The sequence below is a fragment of the Pelodiscus sinensis genome, chromosome 18 (genome assembly GCF_049634645.1).
Source record: "Pelodiscus sinensis isolate JC-2024 chromosome 18, ASM4963464v1, whole genome shotgun sequence".
NCBI classification, from domain to species: Eukaryota; Metazoa; Chordata; order Testudines; family Trionychidae; genus Pelodiscus; species Pelodiscus sinensis.
This window is the reverse complement of record NC_134728.1, coordinates 17,969,595-17,987,936: the sequence shown is the minus strand read 5'-3', so window position 1 is coordinate 17,987,936 and position 18,342 is coordinate 17,969,595. Positions and strand designations below refer to the sequence as shown.

General features: G+C 42.1%; 1 protein-coding gene across 4 annotated transcripts in view; it reads right to left on the bottom strand.

Annotated features, from left to right (window-relative positions):
* Positions 1-18,342, bottom strand: part of ATP9A (ATPase phospholipid transporting 9A (putative)) — a 111,844-nt gene that overhangs the window by 6,970 nt on the left and 86,532 nt on the right. For all 4 annotated transcript variants that reach the window (XM_075901191.1, XM_075901190.1, XM_075901189.1 and 1 more), the window contains exons 17-26: positions 17,551-17,634; positions 14,070-14,240; positions 10,898-10,996; positions 8,698-8,787; positions 8,433-8,577; positions 7,053-7,117; positions 5,901-6,056; positions 3,970-4,034; positions 3,290-3,398; positions 1,697-1,754 (exon numbers count right to left, since the gene is read on the bottom strand). In XM_075901191.1, the coding sequence (XP_075757306.1) occupies positions 1,697-1,754; positions 3,290-3,398; positions 3,970-4,034; positions 5,901-6,056; positions 7,053-7,117; positions 8,433-8,577; positions 8,698-8,787; positions 10,898-10,996; positions 14,070-14,240; positions 17,551-17,634 (1,042 nt within the window). The remainder of the gene's footprint in view (positions 1-1,696; positions 1,755-3,289; positions 3,399-3,969; positions 4,035-5,900; positions 6,057-7,052; positions 7,118-8,432; positions 8,578-8,697; positions 8,788-10,897; positions 10,997-14,069; positions 14,241-17,550; positions 17,635-18,342) is intronic.

The window sequence follows — 18,342 nt, the reverse complement described above, 5'->3', positions numbered from 1 at the left end:
GAGTAATTGGCACCAATAGCCATCACAAGCTAGTTTCTGAGGGGAAATTCTACAAGGGACCAGAGCCTGAGCCACAAAATTCAGATCCAGCTCTGAACTTTCCAGTGTTCAGCGTTCAGTGTTGGGCCACTGCTAGAAACTGGTCCAACTGTTTAGACTGCTGCTTTCTAGTCATTTAGCACAGCACATGTGAAGCCACTTTAACAAAACAATGCAGCATGGTAGTGGCCTCACCTGAGAAAGAACTTTCCCCCAGCACATCACTGTATGGCTTTGACTTTCCACCACTTGTGAACTTTATAGAAACATCTTGGCTCTGCCATCACATTTATATAGCCACAGAAGACAACTATTCCTGCCATGGCATCCTACTGCATCATTAGGATTTATCTCATAAAATTCAAATAGAGGTTTTATATTGCTGGCACCACTTCCCATTTAAGAATGGGATCTTATGGCCATTTTAACTATACCACCTCAACACTACATATGCATGTGTGGCATGCTTCCTGAGCTAATAGCACAAGAGTTTCTCTTTCTTTTTTAAACCAAAAGGCCGACTTCTTAGGAGCTAAACAGAGAGGTGCATCCACTCTTGAAACAAACACAAGTAGTTTTGTTAATGGCTTTTAGCAAATTGAAGCGAAAAGCCCAGATAAAGTTCTCAACTTTGATCTCATGAATTAGAACTTTCTTAAGATCCTTCATTATCAGAAGGGTCATTTCCTTGGCTGGGAATAAGCCAAGATTATTATGACCAGGGCTCAACAAATCCGCCCATCTACTCGCCCGTGGTGAGTAGATTTCAGCCGGTCACCCCGTTCACCAGCGGTGCGCGCATGCGCAGTGCGGGTCTGGCACATGTGCGGTGCGGGGCTGGTGAGTGGATTTCACCGCGGTTTGTCGAGCCCTGATTATGACTAATAGATAATAAAGTGGTATCATCCACAGACTTAAAAACAAAGGCAAGTGTCATGAACTTCATTTTATAGTTGGGTTAACTGAAGCAGGTTAAGATGGGGAGATCTGCCCAATGTCACAAAGCAGATCAATGGCCACAGTGGAAAAAAGGTAAGGATGTAAAATCCCATATAATTGGTTAACTAGTTAGACATACTGCATAACTGGTTAACTGATTAAAGGGAGGGGGTGCTGTTCCAGCTTGAGCAGCCCCCCCCAATATAGAGAGGGGCTGCTCCAGATGCCTGCGGGGCAACTAGGCCCACCACAGTCAAAGGCTTCTCCAGATGCTGCAGCAGCCTTTGCCTACCGAGGTCCTGGGCCTGCCACAAAGGGGCTGCTCTGGATGACTGAGCAGCTCCGATCTGCGGCGAGCTCCCCTGTGAGGCTGGAGCAGCCCCCCTGCCTGTGGTAGGCGGGTAACCAGTTAAACATTGGCATCCCTAAAACAGACCCAAATCTCCTGACTCCCATGATGTCTGCTATCATGACCCAATATGTCAAACTGTTCTTAAGCCATTTGCTACACGTTTAGTTTCAAGTGATATTTTTTGCAGTAGTAAAATGGTTGCATTAATTGCTCTGATGCAAGAAATGGCTATTTCCACTCTATCTATATATTGGAAGAAATATGCCAAAATCCAGCAACACACAGTTTTTTGATAAAACAGACCAATACCTATGTAATTCCTGACAGATAAGGGAATGCTATGAGAAAAAAGGTGCAGTTACTTACCTTGATAGATACTTATCAAAACCCATATTAAAAATGTTTTATATGACAACGGTCGCCCCTATAAAAAGAAAAAGAAAAATAGCAGGTATGAATTTTGAAAACTAAATTCTAGATTATAAACAACTCTAATTCATAGATCAAAAATATATGACTGAGAGGTGACCTGCAACGGGGCAAAAATTGATTTTTATTTTTTGGTGCTTCATGCTACATAAAGAAGGCCTGGTTATTTGGCAATACTGGCACCATTATTTTGGTATAAACAGCACTTCCTATCAGTATAGCTATTCCTTTATGGGATTAAATTATGTTTTGGAATAGGGTAACTTTTTACCAGTATAACCGTATCCACATTAGGGGAAGCATGGGTATAAGTGAAAATGAAAAAAACTCCACCCTTCTAATTGACATAGGCCTAGTCACAGTGTTTTGAGTGGCTAAGGAGAATTAGTGGTTTATGAGTTCAGAGACCACAACAAAGTGAAACCAGAGGCAGATGGGAGGTGACTTATTCAGACTATTAGAAAACATTCACTTTGCTTCTGTTGGACTTTGTTTAATGGAAATACTTAGGGGAAAAGGATGTCTTTGCTGAAGAATCAGCTTACCCTTTCCTTCAATTAAGTAAGTTCTTAGTCCACTTCCTAAATAACTCAAAGAGTTCTCTAGAAAAATAAAAGCATGGCAAGACTTAGCATTCCTCACATTTCTAAGGTCAAAATAAAGTGGATCTCTCCCTTTTTTTAATGCAAAGAAAACTCTTTCAGATCTCTTGTATGCATCATAAAGCAGCAAAAACAGAACACAAATAATCTTTAGTTCTCTTTTTAGGTCATCTTTAAAGAAAGTCACCATGTAAGAAACCATTGGACTACTGTTTTTCAACAGACCATAAGCAAATGAGCTAGTCCAGAATTTTCTGACATCACAGTTTTCAATTGGAAAAATGCTTATTTGACAAAAATCTATCCCTTATGTGGGAATACATCAGTTTCTGCAACATTTTCCAGCAGAAAGGAGGTGAGGGTGGGTTTTACTCCCCGACTTTCTGTCACTTTGTCTCACACATGATGCTGGGTCCTAGCCACTGTTCCCCCTTTCTCTCAGCTTTAGCATGGTGCTGGGCCAGTTTCTGCTCCATCCCATTTTTGTCTCATCAGGGCCCACCACCAGTGAAGTGAGAAGTCATGATGAGAGCGGGAGGACACAGAGAATGAGGGCAAGTAGTGGAGGTGTCATTTTCAAAAATCAGAATATTCCTTTTTTGTGGAACACTCCAAAGTTTGATATGTCATTCTGATCTGGAAGAAAACAAGATCTGAAACATTCAGAATTTCCCACATGATGGAAATTCTATTTCTGGCCTGTTATAATAAGCAGCTGTTAAACACAACAAGCTGTGAGAAAATAAAAGTAAGTTAATATTATAAATAGAATTTTGCCTCTTGACAAATGTAGTTTTGAAGTCATATTATAAAGTACTAAGTCTATGGATATTTTGTGTTTGGTTTGTCTCTCTGAAAGTCTTTTCCAAATCAAGTCAAAGATTATATGCAAACATATGACAGGGATACAGAATAGGATCTACTGGACCTTAAGAAGATCTTTGTAGAGCTCTGGATACAACATGGCAACTTCAGATTTGACATCCTTGTCTAAGACCAGAGAGAACACTGGAAACATTGTATAGATTGTGGAGTACCTGAGCAGAACAAAATGGGAGTCATCAATGGAGCACACAACATTGTTTAAGCCATAACAATGAATACATGAGTTTTCAAAACTAAATGCTGCTCTCTGCATCTCAATTAAAATCACATCATAAACTCACAAATGGAACAGAGTAAGAAATTGTAACATTTACTATTTTACACTTATTAATAGAACCATTCCTTATTAACAGAACCATTTCTTTTAGAAATCTAGAGCTTCTACTCCTTTTAGAAATGGAACTATTTTAGTGCTGGATTTCACTATGTAACACAATTCAGAGGGTTTGCGTTTTACATTTATTAGAGAGCACAAGCAAATGTATTCTATACAAGCACTATGATATGGGCATAGTTTCTGAATCAGGGGTATTTGTCAGACCCAGAGTATTTAGAAGTGGCATTTGCACTGAGCATAAATACAGAGCCCCACTGAGCAATTACTTATACACATACTAGACTTACAAACCCTTGACAAACTTTCACATGTATCACTTTTCAGACAGGAATCTATTCACTCTGCAAGGTTTTTCACATTTTTTTCCTGAACAGTTTTGCTCTTACCCAATAATGAGGAAACCCTGGTAGAGAGGAACTGATGCAAAGTAAAATACCGACGAAAAAACAGCCTGGCAAAGAAAAGAAAAGGATTTTCAGGCTTTAAAAGCTGCAGTGCAAGTTATACTTGATAAAACATACTTCATCCAAACTGAAAAGTATTTGCAGTAGGCTCAAACTTCTTGAAATGAAGACAGGAGACTAATATCCATTTCCTTGACTCCTGAACAACATCTGAATGAAGATGAATGTTTTACAGCAAACTGTGGAGGACTGAACCCTTTTGGTAAACTTTTATGCAATCCCATACAAAGAGAGGTTGGAAGAATTTCATCTAAAGCTCACTGTTTTCATTGAAGACCCCACAGATGTCCTAAAAGACAGGAGTTTAAGTTATGTGCAGCTAACCCTCTGGAGTTAGAAGGAATGTTTCACAATGCAAAACATATTGACACTTAGTGATGGAGGCAAAGGAAAAAGAGACACACTCCAGCATGGACTTTTGATTGTACTTGCATTCTCAAAAACAGGAATGATAACATATTTTACTGAAAAGCTTTTCTTTAAGAGAGATATCAGTCCGCAATTTTATGGCTTGAAAGAAAAACTTCCAAACAATAATCACTGTCATCATCCAAGAATCTTAGAATCTTGCAGTCATACCTGAAGACAAATCTCTGCTCATGAACTTATAAGTTTCTTTACATTCTCTCAATCTAACATAACCCATTGTTTTTAATCAACTGACATATCTGCATCAGTCTTGCTTGTTCAATACTGAAGCTGTGCAAACATGATGAAAAATACCTGAATTTCTGTGAACATAAAACATATTGTGTCATTAAGGATCCAATTCTTTTCCCCACTGAAGTCAATGGTAGTCAAGCCCTTTCAGTTCTGTTTAGGACAGGGGTGGGTAATAATTTTTATAGGGGGAGGGAGACACTCCAAGAATTTGGAAAATGGCCAAGGACTACACTCTTCCATGATATTAATGGAAGAAGTGCAGGTCTGGGATGGAGGTTGGGTACAGAAGGGAGCCTGGAACAAGGGATTGGGGGTGTAGGAGGAGGTGCAGGACCTGGGAGGGAGTTGTGACCTGGGGCAGGGCTGCAGGAGGAGGGTGCAGGGGTTGTGACTTAGGGCAGGAGGGGGTTGTGGCAGGGGATTGGGCTACAGGGTCTGGGAGGGGACATGGGTGCATCATTGGAGGGAGGGCTGGGGTGCCAAAGGCAGGCTCTGGCTAGGAGGCACTTACCTAGGCAACTGCTGACCAGCAGCCCAGCAGGTCCCTCAGGCGGGCTTCTGGCCTGCCACTCAGAGCGGCCAGTGGCAGGGGTGACTGGGAGCTGCAGGATTGTGCTGGGTGAGACAGCACATGAAGCCTTTCCTCCCCCCTCAATTACAGCAGTGCTCAGAGATGCACAGACCCTCACAGCTGGCTGCTCTGAGTGACATATCGTGGCAGAGTAAGTAAGGAGCCTGGTCAAGGCTCCCACTGGGCCATGGGCCAGATCTAGTGGCTTGGCAGGCTGCATCTGGCCCAGGGACCTTATTTTGCCCAGTCCTAATCTAGAAAGATACTGATCACTCAATGTGGGTAAATATTTGGTTCAACTCTCAGCAAAGTCAGCACCTCCCTAAAGTGCTCGGTACCCTCCAGGACTTAACTTTTAGCAGACCCTGATTCAGCAAGGTCTCTAACTTTAAGCACGAGATGTTTCATCAAGTCCAGTGGGGTGTCTCTAGTGTTTACAGTTTATACTCTTAAGTAACTTGCTGAAGAACAGCTTAAGAACTCCACTGAAGTTCCAGGGAGAGGCAGGGGTGGTGTCAAATGAGAAATTAAAGGCTTGATTTTTGAACTTTTCACATTCTTCCCCTCAACCAACACACACACATTCACTCTAAAAGTCAAGATGGAACAGTCCTTTCACCTGCATTGTACTGATACACAAGCTTCTGTGGATCACAAACTGGCTGAGCGCGGCAGATCTTTTGTAGCTGTTCCTTCCATGCACCATCAGTAACCGGCCCAGATGTTTAAACTGAGTGATAGAGAAATCTGCTGCAAGGGATGCTTGTTTTCCTTCCTATGTAGGTCAATAAATCAAAGACCATGAGATCACAAGATGACACAAGGTTAAGAAACACCATTTATGTTAATACATGCCTACACAGTATGGACAGTAAAAATACCAACCTCTCCCACCCCCAAGCACATGTTTTAACAGGAGTGGATGAGAAAAACATCGTCTTAGCAACTCTATTACCTCCTACCCCCCAACACTTATGCAATGAATTAAAAAGACCATACAGAGACAAATCTGAACTCTTATTCGGTTTCATGGATCAAACCCAGAAGGAAGGTCTGCAAATTAGAGTTCATAGCACACATGTTCATGAGACACTAACATCCCATTCGTTACAATATGCTAATGGAATATAGCCACTGTCAGTATCACAAGTACTTGAATGAAAATGTGTGGATAAGAAGTGTACTACAGTGGCGATGAAAGATAACAGGATACCACCATTTACTGGGCCAGCAAATTTGTTGTAACAACATTTTAGGCTCACAAGGTTGCTTTCAAACATAACCCTGGTTTTATTTTTTGGCTCATTTATTGCACAGCCTTTATACTGTTTGCAAATGCCTTCCTTTGGTTTCAAGATATGTAGGAGTTGTGTACAGTACGTGGCAGGCTCCTGATCCAATAATCACTGTTTTCCCGATTAATACAAAATATTTCTAATGAATTCATTGTACAACTGGTTCAGCTCAGATGTTCTGTGCATCTATTTATGGTGATGAAGTGAAAATGAACTAGCCAGGTCTGATTATGTAGAATCCTCTAGTAGATATCAATGTGAATTTTGCTAAACCATTGCCCAGTTTACTAAACTATTTTTCATCTGAACCTGCAAAGGACCAGTGTTTTTGGCCTGACAACTTTTTTTTTTTAGGGCTGTTTCTCTATCTCTGACATAGCTTCATAAGAAATCAATAAAAGGGACACTTGGAAACTACACCCTTTGCCTTTCTATGACAAGTTGTATCAGATATGATGTGTGCTTCATAATCTCACCTTTCCTTCAACTCCAACGCCACAGTCAGCCTCTTGAATCATGCTGACATCATTCCCTCCATCACCTGCATGTCAGAGCACAGAAAAAAGGGCAGGGAATATGGTCAGAGTCACTTATTACAACTACTAAATATACACAAATTAATACATTCATAAACTTCACAGCCAGAAAGGGTATTTGCCCATGAGGAATTTGAACAAAACAATTAGATTTTCAGATGTTCAAAGCAAGGTAGGAGGAATTGATGCTCTACCTTTTAAATAGGAATTGGGTGTTCAAACGACATGCATGATTTTTCACAGAGTCATAGGATCAGAATGGACCACTAACTCATTTAATCTGATCTCCTATATCACACGGGCTACAAAAATTTCACCCAGAATACTGAAGTAAAGTTAGTAGCTTGACTCAGAATTGGAGCTTCAGAATGAATGTTGTTGCAACCATGTTCATCCCAGGAAACGAGAGAGAGAAAGAAAGGTCAGTGAAGTTCTATCTTTTATTGGTCCTAAAAAGGTATTATCACACAGCTTTACAATGTATATACTTTCCAGATGAAATATGAACTCTTCACAAATGTTGAGTTTTGCAAAAAGATGTTTTTTCTCTTTCCCCTACCCCCACTTCTTACGTACCCTGCATATGCAGTTTCAGTTTATAAGTTATTCCACAAAGAACACTTTCGTTTTATTTGTTATTTCTTGTTACCACTGATGTCACAAGGTGTCACAACATATTTCCACTTCCATCATGAAATGAAAGAAGACTGCTTGGTTCAAAAACAGAAGAGTTGCGATACCAGATCACATTAGTCTTCCAACTACATAATAATAAGGGAAAGTTCTTCCTAACTTGAGCCGTTAGTGGCTGGTTTATGCCCTAAAGCACTGGTTTTCAAACTTTTCCCCTCATCACCCAGTTGAAGAAAATCGTTGATGCTCGCGACGCAACATAATTTGACTAGAGGGTCAGCTCCGGGGTGGAGCTAAGGATAAGAGCTTGGGTGTGTATAAGGGGACTCTGGTTTTGGGGGTGTCAGGGCTGAGGTAGGAGGGGTTTAATTCTCCTGACCAGGAGCCACTTGAGGTAACAATAAAAATCATCTGACTTCTTTATGCAATAAAAAGCAAAAGGACTAAGGCCCTTGTTTTTCCTTTGGTGAGCACTTAAATCAGGAAAAGAAAATAGTGTACTGTATATTCATAAAAAAATAATCCTTAAAATTACCTACTAACTTATATGGTTTTCTCCATTTTGGAAGAATTGAATCTGTTTCTCTTCAACAGGTCAAAAATTAGTTCCAAGACAAGTGAATATAAAAATGAGCCTGAGCCTGACAGAGACACCATCAAATTTAGCATTTCTCCTCAATTCCTCACCTACTGCGCAGGTCAGTTTGCCTGTTCTTTCCTGGAGCAAGCGCACGATCTGGGCCTTCTGTGTAGGGGCACATCGGCAGCATACCACAGCTGGACACTGGCAAGCCAACTCCATAAACTCGTACTCATAATATTTCAGACACACCTGTTTCACAGGAGAAGGAAAGTTCAAACATGATTTGACTGCATATATTTCCCCAAATCAAATCACACACATAGTTCCCATGGGATGTCTACAAAGCTGCCATAAGAGTTGGGAGTTTACCTCTAGGGAGTCACCCGAAATCACAAGCGCACAGTCATGTTTCCGACGGAACGCATTCAGCTCCAAATGAGCTTCTCCACGGTTAGTAACCTGGAAATAAGTAAAGCAGCTGAGAAAGTATGGGATTGGTGACCACAAAATAAATTAATACAATCCTGAACCCTCATTCCAGCCCCTTGGCAAATCAATCAGGTTATCAAACATACTTCTGACTAGAAAAGGAACCAAAAACCAGGGTGAAATTAAGGTCCACATCTCAATTTCCTTTGTGTGCATGTAAACTGGGGCTTACATCCCCTCTTTGCACAAGCAAACCTCAACTCTCCTGCCTTTGTCAAGGAGTGCGGTTTGAATATGCCCAAGAATTTTGAAGATTTTGGTCTAAAACTGTATTGGAAAGAACAGAAATTCACCAGACTTCTTACGAAATACACATCATTATACTTTTTTCCCGAGCCTTTCAAAAACCAATTCCGGGTTTCTTATTGGTATCTGCAGAACTTAGCAGCACAGGCCTTTTGCTCATGGGTGCTGAACTAAATGGTTCAAATATGTGTGCTGATTTAAGGATTACAGTGATGCAACAGCCTGGAAATGGACTAAGAGGTGCCATTAACTCAGGAATATTTGGAACCATGAGAACACTGTCCTCCTAGAATCTCAAACATTGTCCTTCTGGAATCTCAAACATTGTTAATCTCAATTATCATCAGTGACCTGCCCAATTTCACTATTACCTCTGCTTATAGGACTTGAAGTTATCAATCAAAGTGGTTCCCAAACTTTTTGACCCATAGCCCACCCTGCTCAACGCAAACCTTTCCGTAGGCCACCAGCCACCTACCTATGATGACTAGATACTTTTGCTTGTATCTTAAATACTACATTATTCATATTAGGCTACTGGAGTATAAAAACGTTAATATACAGATATATATAAGCAGTAAGAAAGGAAATATTAATAAAAATCAAAATAATTAAACAGATTAAGCGCTTTTTCATGTTGATTTAAAACTAAGTTTGGGAAACTAAGTAAAAAATTAATTTATGTCCAAAACAAAAGGTTTCAACATTGTTTTTATTTATGGCAGGAGAGGGGAACATTTTTTGTTTCGGGGCCACTGACCCAGGGAAAAATCAGTTGGAGGCCACACAAAAGTGAGAGGCAACCCCCGACCCCAGCAACCCTCCATCCCTCACTAATATGGCCCCCAATTGAGACACCTTACTCCCCTTGCGCACCAGCCTCATTGGGGGGTGGGAAGACCAAGGTTCGGAGCTTCCCACAGGCCAGATTAACTCTTTTGATGTCCTGGGATTAGTAGATTCTGAGCACCACCACCCCTAACCCCAGGAGATTCAGTGTGCAGGAGGAGGCTGCCAGGGAGTAGGATAGGGATAAGGGAAGGGATGAGGTGGGGAATCTGTGGGTGGTAGGTAGGTGCTGGAGTGGTCTGAGAGTGGGGGTTTGGCAGGAGTTTGGGTGCAGGGTGGGGGTTAGGGTGTGAGGTCTGGCCAGGAAGAAGGGTGCAGAAGCAGGCTGGCGGTGCATGCGAGGTGTTGGCAGGAGGGTGTGTGTCAGAGTGATGGCAGGGCATGGCATCTGGGCATGAAGAGGATGGGGGGGGGGAGGGGACTTAACCTGGCTCTGTGCCCCCTGCCACTCCCTGATACCACCTCCTGCTGCTCCTACTGGCCATGATTCTGGCCAATGGGAGCAGCGGAAAAAGCCTCCAGGTAAGCGGTTTCCTTGCTGCTGTTCTCCCAGCTGGGGGGAGGGGAGGTGGCAGTGCATGGAGCCGCTTGTTCCCCCCACAAACCAGATCTAGCCCACAAAGCTCAGGGCTTTCCCCTAGCAGCAGGAAGCCAGAGCTCATGCTACAACCTCATGGCAGGGGAGGACCATGTGGTTAGAGCAGTAGCATGTGCGCCTTGCTGCGGGGTGGGCGGGGGGTGGCACTAAGCCTTGAGCTGCAATCCACCTGCAAGGCAGCTGGTGTGTATCCTGCTTGTGCTAAATCATTGGCCAGGAACCATCCTTGGGAGTGCAGAAGCAGGAGCCAACAGGCTGGAAGGAGAACTCTGGAGGCAATGCATTATAGCCTGCCTGCAGGTTGGGGTATTTTATCCCTTCTGACCCCTTGAACAAGTCCAGAGAGGGGTGAGTTTCACCTGTAGGGAATAACTATACACTGCTCACCAGTCTGAATATATGAATGTCCTGGGTCCTGGTTACCAAATGAGCATTCTTTGCTGTACAAGTAGCTGTTTCTAGCTTATCCCCTGTCAGCATCCACACCTGAAATTCAAAATATTTTTATATCAGGAAAATTAGCACAAAACTATACACGATGTTTACAAAGGAACTTCTAGGAGCTCTGATCCTTCTGCATGCATGTAAATAGACCACGTTTACAACAGAATACATGTGGTCTTCAACAAATTTCTCTTATAACAGAGTCCCATTAAAAAGGGCAGGGAATTCCTCTTCTCACAAAGGGATTAAGGGGTTTGAAAAATGCTTCACTGCACAGTGGGTTGTGAAATTTGCACATTTTTCTACCTGCCATTTCAAGACTCCACTGAAAATACAAAATGTAACTGAAAAGGGAGATCCTCTGAACATATCCTCATTTGCAGCCAAGTTTTATGTAGAAATCTTTAGTCTCAACTGCAGATAGATCCTGCTTGGCTTGCCTGAAATACAGATGATGCCACTGCAGTGATTTCACCACTCATGTATGTGAAAGAAACTAAACATAAAAAAATCACCATATTGGGTCATACCAATAGTCCAAATACATCACTATCCTGTCTTCAAATAGTAGCCAGTATCAGCTGCTTCAGAGAATATGAACAGAACAGAGCAGTTTAAGTGGTTCAGTCCTCTGTTGTCCAGTCCCAACTTTGGACAGGAAGAGGTTTAGAGACACCTAGAGCAGAGGGCTGCATCCTTGACCATCTTGGCCAATAGCTATTGACAAAGCTATCTTCCATAAACTCATGGAGTTCTTTTTATACTCCTAGCCATCCCAACATCCCCGGGCAATGGGTTTCATTGGCTGACCAGGAGTTGTGTGAAGAAGCGCTTCCTTATATTGTCTGAGACCTGCTGCCTATTAATTTAATTGTGCGAAGTAAAAAAATAAACACTTCCCCTATTAAATTTCTCCACACCAGGATTTTATAAGCCTTTGTCATTCCCTATTAGCTGTCTCTTTTCCAGGTTTAAACAGCCCCAGTCTTTTTAATCTCTCCTTGTATGGAGAGATTACATTGCCCTAATAAAATGAAACTGAAGACAGTGTATGTGGAAACAATTCAGTCATTCACAGTGGACATGAGAAAGCTCTGTGACCAGCAGTGTTGACCAATATTTGCTATCATCTGGCAGGGATTTTCCTCAAAAGTGTAAATATTTTGGGTTTCAGCTCTTTTTAATGGGTAAATTAAATTCCCCAGGCATTTCCCAGTTGGAACAGATCAAATGAAGATCCACTTGTTTGTTTCATTTAGTAAAAGCAGTTTAATAAGCTAAGTCTAGAAAGGACTCCTATTGTCATTAACAAGACAGCATAATAAAGAAAAAAAAACAAATAGCTCCACAACGAATTAGAAAACTGCCCTCAGTCTTCATACTCTATTGACAGGCAGAATCCTAAAGAAAACCAACAGGAGAACATCTACTGTAAATTGCAGCAATATGTATATTGTCACTAACAGGGCTATCCTTTCAGCATCCAGCCAGTGACTTTAGCCAAGTTAAAAACAAAACCAAACATTTTTGGAACAAATAGTCAAGATTTAACTATGGAAACTACGGGAACTGTATTGTTTGTTTGACCTACTCAGTGATATGTGCAAAGGTATATTAATATTAGAGATGGCACCAAACCCAAACCATTTATTGAGAACCCCTTTCCTTACCCTTTCTTTCCCTCCCCCCCCCCCCCCCCCCCCAAAAAAAACCCAAACAGCTTCAGGAGTTCAGACAAATGGAGGACTGGATCTGAAACAGTCTAGGTTTGACTCTGCATTGCAATGCATAGTTGTGTCTATTTTCTATTTGAAACAGAGCAATCAAAATGGTAACCTTTTATCTAACTCTCCACCCCCACCTCTGGGTACTACAGGTGGGAACCTCCCTCACCGGTCCCCAAGGAGGGAGTTTGCCAGATCAGGAGAGGTCAATTCTGGCCTCTTTGTTGACAGACTCAGGGCTCTCTTAGGGCCTCTCAGTAGACCCTGACAGGCTCTGTGGTCAGTGCTGCTGGGCTGCTACCACTGATCTCCACAGCTAGCGCGTGGGCTCCATGCCACCGGGCTCCTGGGAGACACTAATCCAGGGGCTCTCTTGTTCAGCAACATCCATAGTCCTGCTAGACCACAGATGTTGCTGGACCACAGAAGTTCAACCTGTAGTTCCAAAACCACCCAAACTTAGAATCTGAATGACAAAATATTGGGGGAAACCAGAGTCAAACCATAATCATCCCTGGCTTTACCCATGTACATAGGGTTAATTCCGTAGGTATAAAAGTTATTTTGATCTATCAAGCCAAAAAGGACTTTTAAAAAACTCTTGTGCATTATTCTTTTTGGTTCATACTCCCTCTGGTGGCTTTATATCTGGTGGCTTTATATCAAAAAAATTCATACTTGTGTGCTTCCACCTCAATACTCAAAAACTTACACATTATATTCTGAGTGTCAGAGGAGAGAGGAGATAACACTAGCTCTCCTTTAACTCTGTGTTTCATGCAGCCAAGACTACTTCAGCTGACTCTTTAAACGTAACTTACATAGATTCTATTTTGGTTCTGGCTGCATACTTGGTTTCTTTGTATATTAAAAAGTTTGGGGCGATGGGGAGACATTTTAATGTGCTCAGTTAATACTAAGTTAGTAAGTGCTAAGTACTAACTTAGCTCTTTATATAGTCAAAGGACTGTATAAAAACACTAGCTTAGCTGTTAGGGGATAATGATATCATCACTGAATCAGAGCATATAGGGTCATCATTTGCATGTCCCTCTGCACTTTAATTAACTAACAGAGCAGAGGAAACAATAGATAAGAAGGCTGTTTCTTGGCCCAGCAATATACATAGTTTCTTTGTTGCTAGGGTCTCATTCTACGGTTGGTGAAAAAATAATTTTGCATGAACAAGGATTTCACATGCCACCGCTGGTCACCTACTGCACGAGTCACTCTCAGTGGAGATCAGAATTTTATCAGGGTTTATTATTAGGGAGACTCATTTACTTCACATGTCTACCCTGAGTGTCTGGCCTCCCCCAAGTGTCTGGCCATTATCAATTGCACTGTCAGTTAGACCAAGTTTTTGTATTCCATTTCTAGGTTAGCCAAACCTTAATGCCAGCATTTCTCAGGGTCTCCAGAGTAGGTCTGACATCTGCCTGCAGCTGATCTTCCACTCCAGTCAGACACAGCAGCTCCATCTCCATCTCCAGGCTCTCAATCACAGTGGCTACCTTCAGCGAGCGATCGTGCACGCTTAGCTTCGCCTGAACGTAGCGTGCCTGAGAATAGCACAAGACATGCACCTAGTCATTGTAATTCACACCAAGAATGTTTATGGGTCTCTGGTCACGACACAACTCAGGCCCCCCCAAGGATATAGGCTAGTTCCGCTTCAAGGATGTCCTCTGTAATGTCTGCTTGAGGTTAACCCTATAGTGCAAAAACTTACAAGGCTAAACAGATCTTTCCTGGGAGATCCTATCATTCTGAACACTTATTATTCAAATTTGCCAGTGAGATGCACAATTACCTTATCTGTGCTCACAAATAGTTCTTCAGAGGTGAATCTTGAAATTTGGCTCATCAAGACTTACAGGTCTACTGGTACCTTTTCCACTTTATGCTTGCCTTATGAATGACGTTAAGAAGGGATCCCAAACACTTCGATCCTCCTCAGGATTTGGCCAGATTGCAGTAAGTAGGCAAATCAGCCAATCAGCCTGGAGTTCCATACACAAGAAACTGAAGCCCCCATTTTCCAAACAGAAAGTACACAGCATTCTTTTACTATCTCTTGTTTCGCAAATGTCAGGATACAAGAGTTTTCTCAGTGAATTAAAACCTGGCTAACCAGAACTGAATGCTGGCAAAAGTAAAATGGCAACAGAGGCAGGATTCCTGGGATGTCAATCTCTAGAATGGGATCTTGGGGAGACTGCAGAAACAGCAGGACTGCTTGCACAACACACAGTAGACACCTCCAGCCAGGCGTGCTGTGGTGGAGGGGAGGAAAAGAAGCAACTGCCCCAGGGCCTGGTGATTCAAAAGGGCCTGGGACTCCTAGCTGCCACCACCGCTATTGCAGCAGCAGTGGCAGCAAAAGCCCCAGGTCCTTTTAGTCACCACCAGAGCAATACGCGGCACACTCCGGAATGCACTGAGGGCTGGCTGGGCAGAGGGTGGGGGGAACACATCACCATTTGGGCGGTGCGGAGGGCTGGTTAGAACATAAGAACGGCTGTACTGGGTCAGACCAAAGGTCCATCTAGCCCAGTATCCTGTCTACCGACAGTGGCCAGCACCAGGTGCCCCAGAGAGGGTGGACCGAAGACAATGATCAAGCGATTTGTCTCCTGCCATCTCTCTCCAGCCTCTGAAAAACAGAGGCCAAGGACACCATTTTATCCCCTGGCTAGTAGCCTTTTATGGACCTAACCTCCATGAAATTATCTAGCTTCTCTTTAAACTCTATTATAGTCCTAGCCTTCACAGCCTCCTCTGGCAAGGAGTTCCACAGGTTGACTACACGCTGTGTGAAGAAGAACTTTCTTTTATTCGTATTAAACCTGCTACCCATTAATTTCATTTGGTGTCCTCTAGTTCTTCTATTTAGGGAACTAATAAATAACTTTTCTTTATCAGCCCTCTCCACACCACTCATGATTTTATATACCTCTATCATATCCCCCCTCAGTCTCCTCTTTTCTAAACTGAAAAGTCCCAGTCGCTTTAACCTCTCCTCATATGGGACCTGCTCCAAACCCCTAATCATTTTAGTTGCCCTTTTCTGAACCCTTTCCAAGGCCAAAATATCCTTTTTGAGGTGAGGAGACACAGTATTCAAGATGTGGGCGTACCATAGTTTTATACAGGGGCAGTAAGATATTCTGTGTCTTATTTTCTATCCCTTTCCTAATAATTCCTAGCATCCTCTTTGCCTTTTTGACCGCCGCTGCACACTGCGTGGAAGTTTTCAGAGAACTGTCCACGATAACTCCAAGATCCCTTTCCTGATTTGTCGTAGCCAAATTAGCCCCCATCATACTGTACATATAATTGGGGTTATTTTTCCCAATGTGCATTACTTTACACTTATCCACATTAAATTTCATTTGCCATTTTGCTGCCCAATCACTGAGTTTGGTGAGATCTTCTTGGAGTCCCTCACAGTCTGCTTCTGTCTTGACTATCCTAAACAGTTTGGTATCATCCGCAAACTTTACTACCTCACTGCTTACCCCTTTCTCCAGATCATTTATGAATAAGTTGAAAAGGATTGGTCCCAGGACTGACCCTTGGGGTACACCACTAGTTACCCCCCTCCAATCTGAAAATTTACCATTTATTCCTACCCTTTGTTTCCTGTCTTTTAACCAGTTCGCAATCCAAGAAAGGACCTTCCCTCTTATCCCATGGCCATGTAATTTACACAAGAGCCTTTGGTGAGGGACCTTGTCAAAGGCTTTCTGAAAATCCAAGTATACTATATCTACTGGATCCCCCTATCCGCATGCTTGTTAACCCCTTCAAAGAACTCTAATAGATTAGTAAGACAGGATTTCCCTTTACAGAAACCATGTTGACTTTTGTCCAACAAATTATGTTCTTCTACATGCTTCACAATTTTATTCTTTACTATTGTTTTGACTAATTTGCCCGGTACTGAAGTTAGACTTACCGGTCTGTAATTGCCAGGATCGCCTCTAGAGCCCTTTTTAAATATTGGTGTCACGTTGGCTACCTTCCAGTCCTTAGGTACGGAAGCCGATTTAAAGGATAGGTTACAAACCACAGATAATAGCTCAGCAATTTCCCATTTGAGTTCTTTTAGAACCCTTGGATGAATGCCATCCGGTCCCGGAGATTTGTTAACATTAAGTTTTTCTATTTGTTCCAAAACCTCCTCTAATGACACTTCAATCCGGGACAGTTGCTCAGATTCATCACCCACAAAGGACGGTGCAGATTCGGGAATCTCCCCAACGTCCTCAGCCGTGAAGACTGAAGCAAAGAAATCATTTAGTTTCTCCGCAATGGCTTTATCATCCTTGATTGCTCCTTTTATAGCTCGATCATCTAGGGGACCCACAGGTTTTTTAGCAGGCTTCCTGCTTCTAATGTACTTAAAAAACATTTTGTTATTTCTTTTTGAGTTTTTGGCTAGCTGTTCCTCAAAATCTTTTTTTGCTTTTCTTATTACATTTTTACACTTGATTTGACAGTGTTTATGTTCCTTTCTATTTATCTCACTAGGATTGGCCTTCCAATTCTTAAAAGATACCTTTTTGTCCCTCACTGCTTCTTTTACATGGCGGTTAAGCCACGGTGACACTGTTTTAGGTCTCTTGCTATGTTTTTTAATTTGGGGTATACATTTAAGTTGGGCCTCTATTATGGTGGGCTTACTCCTTCTGGGAACACAGAGCTCCTCCCCACCCACATCTGATCCAGGGGCCCATCAATTTTGTCAGCTCCCCTTCCTCTAGCTGATGTGAAGAGCAGCATGTGACAGAGTGGGGAGAGGAACGCAGATACTACAATGACAACTCTGTGGGCATCACTTGCATGATTATAAAAATACAAACTTACTTCGAAGTCTTGATACTGCTCTTCAGTCAGGGACTTCTTCGCAACAACAAGAACCCGCAGGCCTTCTCTAGCCATGTTACCACACTGGAAAGAAGTGTCATATTGTAAACAATCACCCACATCACATCACTGATTTACATACAAGGTTTCAGAGATTGAAACAGCAGATATAATGCTAACAAAATAATTGTTCCAATCAAACAATCCTGTTGAATCCAGAACATCAGATAAACAGCATGACAAATTAACCAAAGGAGATCTCAACTTCTGTTTGTAGGCTATACCTCGGATCTGGAATGATGCTCCTTTCACAGCAATGTCAAACTGGTGTAGCAACTCCACTGACTTCGGTTACTTTGCTGATCTCAGTTACTTTGAATATATACCAAAATAAGAGGGAACGGAAGCCCATTGGTTTCAATAAGCATTGTATCTTTTGTTCACAAATTATTTGAAGGGATACTATAATATTGCTTGTAGTCAAATACAAAAATAACCATATTGCTATTGTGGAGACTGTCACTATTACTACCAGCACCATAGAATGGGTTTAAGCAGAGAGGTACAGAAAGACAATGCAATTCTTGGTTTTCCAAAAAGTAAACAGACCCAGCAGTTTAAAATAAAGCCAACTGCAGAATCTGGCCCAATTACCCGAGATAAATCTTGTGAGAAAGAGGAGTTACCAGACAAAGAATAAGAAACCTGGACCTGTGACTACTATAAGCCTGGAAAAATTCCATTTTGTGTCCCAGAGTTATCCTGGATTAAATGGGGGTGAATTCACCACTT